This window comes from Ostrinia furnacalis, unplaced genomic scaffold (assembly GCF_004193835.3).
Source record: "Ostrinia furnacalis isolate ACB-3 unplaced genomic scaffold, ASM419383v2 OfSCF0863, whole genome shotgun sequence".
Lineage (NCBI taxonomy): Eukaryota > Metazoa > Arthropoda > Insecta > Lepidoptera > Crambidae > Ostrinia > Ostrinia furnacalis.
The window spans coordinates 52634-58281 of NW_021131102.1; the positions used below are offsets into that span (position 1 = coordinate 52634).

The window sequence follows — 5648 nt, forward strand, 5'->3', positions numbered from 1 at the left end:
TTGTAGCGCACAATTTCACCATTAGCATCAGTTTTTATTTTGTAGACCCATTTACAGGGAATAGCTCTTTTACCTTCTGGTAGAGTAACCAATGTCCATGTGTTGTTCTGCAGGAGCGACTCGAATTCATCATTCATGGCATCTTTCCACTCGTTTGCATTCAGGCCTGAAAGAGCTTCTTCCATAGTGTCAGGTTCTTTAGTCAAAAAAGCTGTTGCTTCTTTTGGCTCATTCAAGTCTTCACAGAAGTAGGTATTTTGTTTATTCCGAGGTCTCAATGTCATTTTCGAAGGTATCACATCACTTATTCTTTTCTCTGGTGTGTACTCATCATCAGCATCATCAGTGTGATAGCTCTCATCGTCATTAGAAGCCTCCCCCATTTCTGTCTTCTCATTATGAATTATGGTCCTTGAAATCGGAGTGTCAGGTGTATCAGTTGAAGGTTCGCTGTGAGTCTCCTTTCCAGATAAGTCATCAGATTCATTTTGCTGCAAATCAGATAGTGGCACAATTATGCTGTTGTTTTTAATTTTATTCTCCAGAAATATTGCATCTCTACTTTTATATATTTGTTTCTTATCATTGTCATAAAATCTGTATCCTTTTGTGTACTCACAATAGCCAACGAACAGCATTCTGATAGCCTTGGAATCCCATTTTTGCCTTTTTTCTTTAGGCACATGTACCATGGCATCACATCCAAAAATTCTCAAATTACTAATGTTTGGCTTCTTACCAGACCACTTTTCATATGGCGTCATGTAGTCCAGGGCCTTGGTTGGTGATCGATTTATTAAGTAAGCAGCTGTAGACACTGCTTCCGCCCAAAATGATTTCTCCAATCTGGAATTCAGGATCAAACATTTAGCTCTTTCTACAAGGGTGCGATTCATTCGCTCCGCTAATCCGTTCTGTTCCGGAGTGTACGGATTGGTGGTCTGATGTTGAATGCCAAATTTCTCTAAAAACAATTCAAATTCTTTGTTTATATATTCTTTGCCGTTGTCTGATCTTAATACTTTTATTCTTTTATCAGTCTCATTTTCTACTAAGTTCTTGAATTGCTTAAACTTCTCTAATGTATCAGATTTGTTTTTCATAAAATAGACATATACTTTTCTACTATAGTCATCTATAAAGGAGACATAGTACTTGGCACCTCCTAAAGAGCTGGTCTCCATCGGGCCACAAAGGTCAGTGTGGATTAATTGGAGAGGTTCACATGCTCTAGTACCAATATTCTTAAAAGGCAGTCTAGTCATTTTACCTTCAATACATGTTGTGCAAATCTGAGAATCTTTTTTATCAAATTCTACTCCTTCAGTACACGTTCCCATTTTCTGTAAGTCAGTGAAGTTGAGATGGCCCATCCTCTGATGCCACAAATTAATATCATTCTCATTTACTGTTGACAATAATGCAGATGTTTCCGAAATATCTCTCAACATATACATATTGTTATGTTGTAAAGCTGACAAAATCAATCTCTTATTTTGGTAAATTCTGCAATATTTTTTCTCAAATATAACTTCACATCCATTTTTTGTCATCTGACTTACAGAGAGAAGATTGGTTGTCAAGGAAGGTACATACAGCACATTTCTTACTTGAATTGTTTGAGGTCTGCCTTTGGAGTCCCTTATCTGCAAATTCACACTACCACACCCTTCTACTGCCACGGTTTTATTATCTGCTACCTTTATACTGCTTACTGTTGAAGGAGACACATCATACATCCATTTTCTCTCTCTACACATATGCTGCGATGCTCCCGAGTCGATGTACCATCTAGTTTTATCCAAGGACTCTGCAACAGAAAAAGCCGCATAATATATGTTTTTTGAATTATTTGTCTGATTCTTCTTCTTTTGAAAGTAGCAGTTTTTACTAATATGACCATATTTATTACAATTGTAACAACGTGGGCCTCTCTTTTGGTAGTTATCTGGTGAATCTTTATGGGACTTTGACATATTTTGTGATTTATTTGACTTAATATAGTAGGCTGGAGAATCTGATACTTTTACATCCTGTAACAGCTTTGTCTTTACAAAATCAGCAGTAATTGACACACCTGAACTCTCTATAGCCATGATCATCGGTTTGTAGACATCGGGGAGGCCAGCAAGTAGCAATGTACCGAGCCACTCGTCTCCTACTACAAAATTTATATTTCTGAGCTTATGAGCAGTTGACATGATTTTATTTATGTAATCCTCAATACCAGAGCTGTTCTCCAAATTTGTTGATATTAAATCTCGCAACAAACCCACTTTCCTACTCAGCCCGGAGTCATCAAACACTTTCTCTAATTTTGACCATACCTGCTTTGCTGTAGTTGCCTCCTGCACATGGACATAGTTGATAGGGTCTATCAAAAGGATTATTTTGGACCTGGCTCTTACATCCTTCTTACTGTCATATTTATAGTCGGCACCCGGTTCTATTGTTTCCCATAGGTCCTCATGTTCCAAGTAGTTTTTTATTGCAAATTTCCACGTAGGGTAATTTTCTCGGCCCACCAGCTTTTCTATAGTTCCGATAGAAATTTGTGAGGCCATGATTTTTGATTGTGCTGAAAAAGCTGAAAAAGTAGAAATCCTACGCGGCGCGGTTGCACTGTTGACGTTCGGTAAACTTTATCCAATTGAATCACGGAACTGTTTCGGTAAGACACTAATTTTATTATCTGAGGAACAATAATGGCCCATAACCTGTTGAATGTTCCTATTATTTATAATATTACTGCCCTAATATCAGTTAATTTGGATTTAGGAAAAATAGAATGAAACAACAGGTGTTTTAATTTGTATCACTTGGATATGATTTCTATTAGAAAGTGTTGTGAGTGTGACGCTTGAAAGGAAGGAAGTCAACCTAACCTAACCAACTGCGTATTTCTATACTGTGTAGCTGGAAATTGTGGCGGGAGCTCTTTGACGCGCTGTTTTCGGCGAAGAATTGCGCGCGCAGATTTTGACAGCGCGAAATACCTACTTTAGAAGAAATACCAAGCCTTAAATGAAAAACAAACAATGTTTCTTTCTAGATCACATTATTTTAGGCTACACGCTCAGAAAGTCTGAAGTGATCAAATGGACCTTGGATGCCAGTATCCTACGACGATAATTTTTTCTTCATTCGGCCGAAGGGGAATTTTCTAGCATATTTAGGTGATAAAGGGATTTGAAATAAAACGGCATCGTGGTGGGCAGCGAATGTATTGTGTTCGTGTGTGGCGACGCGGCGGGGGCGGGGCTCACTCGTCCTCGTGCAGCGCGAACAGCTTGGCGGCCTCGAACAGGTCCTCGAACTCGCCCTGCGCCAGCACCTGCGGTCACAAGTAAACGTTTAATGTATGATTGCCAGACGGGTGGTACATCATCCCTCCTCGCCGCAGCCGGTACCTGCCGCGCGACGTGCATGCGGTTGAAGAGGTTCCACAGCAGCACGCCCACCACGCGCCGCTCGCGCAGGTAGAACACCACGCCGCGATCGTAGCGCCGCCCGTCCGCGTCCGTCGCGCCCGCTACGGCCTGGGAATCGAGACGACACTGTTATTTTAATGGGACAAATTGAGAATGCCAAAATGAGTAATGTTTATTCGGTTAACTTTTCACAAAGTAATAAAAATACGGATAACCAACCTTAAGAGGCGCTTCCTCATCTTTGTGCCCACCGTCGGGCGCGGCGGCGACGGCGACGGCGGTGGTGGTGGCGGCGGTGGCGGCGGCGTCGCTCACGGCGTCAGCGGAGAACACGCCCACCGTCGGCAGTCGGGAGTCTATTATACCTATCGCCTGTTAAACATGAAGGCACAAAGGACACCATTAAAATACACTTAAATGCAAATTGTTGACATGTTGACATTGAATTTTTGTTGACATGTTGACAAAATTGGGGTGCACGCACCTCGTAGCCCAGGTCGGGGCCGAGGTCGCTCCAGAACATGCTCTGGTGCGTGTAGGGCTGCGGCGGGCCGGCGGCCGCCATGTTCTGCCCCGCCAGGCGGCCCGACACCACGGCGTGGTCGTGGTGCTCCACGCGCCGCCGGCCCAGCGCCACGTCGTAGAAGCACGCCACGTCGCCCGCCGCCCACACGTCGGCGCGCGCCTGCAGCTCCGCGTTCACCAGCAGCCCGCCCAGCGTCGGGTGCGTCTCCAGCGCCGACGCCTCCGCCAGCTCCGCGGCCGGCTCCGCGCCCACGCACTCCAGCACCAGCTGCGCCTCCAGCGCGCCGCCGTCAGCCAGCCGCAGCCGCACGCCGTCCGCGCGCGCCTCGCTGTCCGCCACCTCCGTGTCCGGCCGCAGCTCCACGCCCGCGCGCTGCAGGCGCCGCGCCGCCTCCAGCGCCAGGTAGCGCGGCAGCACGCCCGCCATCGGCGCCGCCTCGCGGAACACCTGCGTCACGCGCGCGCCCGTGCCGCGCACTGCGACCGACACACGATTCGATTAACATAAAGCGCACATAGAAAGATAAAATAATAAATATTACTACTGACTCATGGATCAATTGTAGTCTGATATGTCAATGATGAACAGCGACGAACGGGAACAAGAACATCGTCACTCACGTCTCTCGGCGAGCGAGGCGCTGAGCTCGGAGGCGAGGAAGCCGCCGCCGACGATGGCGACGTGCATGGTCTCGGGGCGGTCGAGCAGGCGCGCCAGGCGGCCGGCGTCGGCGGCGGCGCGCAGCGTGAGCACGCGGCCCGAGTCGCGCGCCGGCCGCAGCGCCTCGGAGCGGCGCGCGCGCACGCCCGTGGCCACGAGGCAGCGCTCGTAGCGCAGCGTGGCCGCGCGGCCGCCGGGCGCCTCCAGGTGCGCCTCGTGGCGCGCCACGTCCAGGCGCCGCACGCGCCAGCCGCGCGCCACGGCGGCGCCGCCCTCGCCGGCCGCCAGCCGCGCCACGGGCGCGTAGAAGGCGCCGGGCTCGTACACGACGCTGCGCCGCTTGCCGTTCCACTGGCGGAAGGTGAGCGCCTCGAGGTCGTCGGCGGCGCGCGCCAGGTCGGGCTCGCGCCACAGCTCCTTGCTGAGCGGCGGGCGCATGTAGGGCAGCGCGGGCTCGTCGCCCACGATGAGCACCTGCGCGTCGGGCCGCGCCGAGCGGATGGCGCGCATGGCCGCGAACGACGCCGTGCCGCCGCCCACCAGCAGGAACTGCACGCGCTCCGGGAACTCCGAGCCCGCCCGCGGGTACGGCTCCGGCTCGGACGGTGCGCCCTTCTTCTCCTCGGCTGCGGCTGCGAAAGGTTCGAAGATGCAATTCCATTCGCTCAGTGCAGGATAGTAATAAATGTATAACAAACGCCAATGCCAATCCTATGCCAAGTTTTATAAACTTCTAAGGATTTGTTATTAGACTTATAACGATTAATTTGAATAGAATTCTTACCGTTATTCGGTGGAGTTGGCACTTTGTCCTCGTCGTTTAGTTTGCGATAAAAATATACCTGATAAAAAGAGAAAACTTAATCAGTCCCGAGTGTATTATCACTGAAGTATCATTTTATATTTAATTAGCTTAGCTATACTAACCCCGCCGATGGAGGCGGTGAGCGCGACGGCAGCGGCGGCGGCGGTCCAGGCCTGGCGCGCGCGCGGCGGCGGCGGGGGCGGCGACGGTGGCGGGGGCGCCCTGC

At 49.5% G+C, this 5648-nt stretch overlaps 1 protein-coding gene across 1 annotated transcript in view; it reads right to left on the minus strand.

Annotated features, from left to right (window-relative positions):
* Positions 1–3176: 3176 nt before the first annotated feature.
* Positions 3177–5648, minus strand: part of LOC114350308 (apoptosis-inducing factor 1, mitochondrial) — a 4868-nt gene continuing 2396 nt past the window's right edge. Inside the window, exons 3-9 of the mRNA XM_028301059.1 lie at positions 5545–5644; positions 5402–5459; positions 4578–5249; positions 3916–4433; positions 3651–3803; positions 3411–3539; positions 3177–3334 (exon numbers count right to left, since the gene is read on the minus strand). Coding sequence (XP_028156860.1) covers positions 3263–3334; positions 3411–3539; positions 3651–3803; positions 3916–4433; positions 4578–5249; positions 5402–5459; positions 5545–5644 — 1702 coding nt within the window. The 3' untranslated portion in view covers positions 3177–3262. The remainder of the gene's footprint in view (positions 3335–3410; positions 3540–3650; positions 3804–3915; positions 4434–4577; positions 5250–5401; positions 5460–5544; positions 5645–5648) is intronic.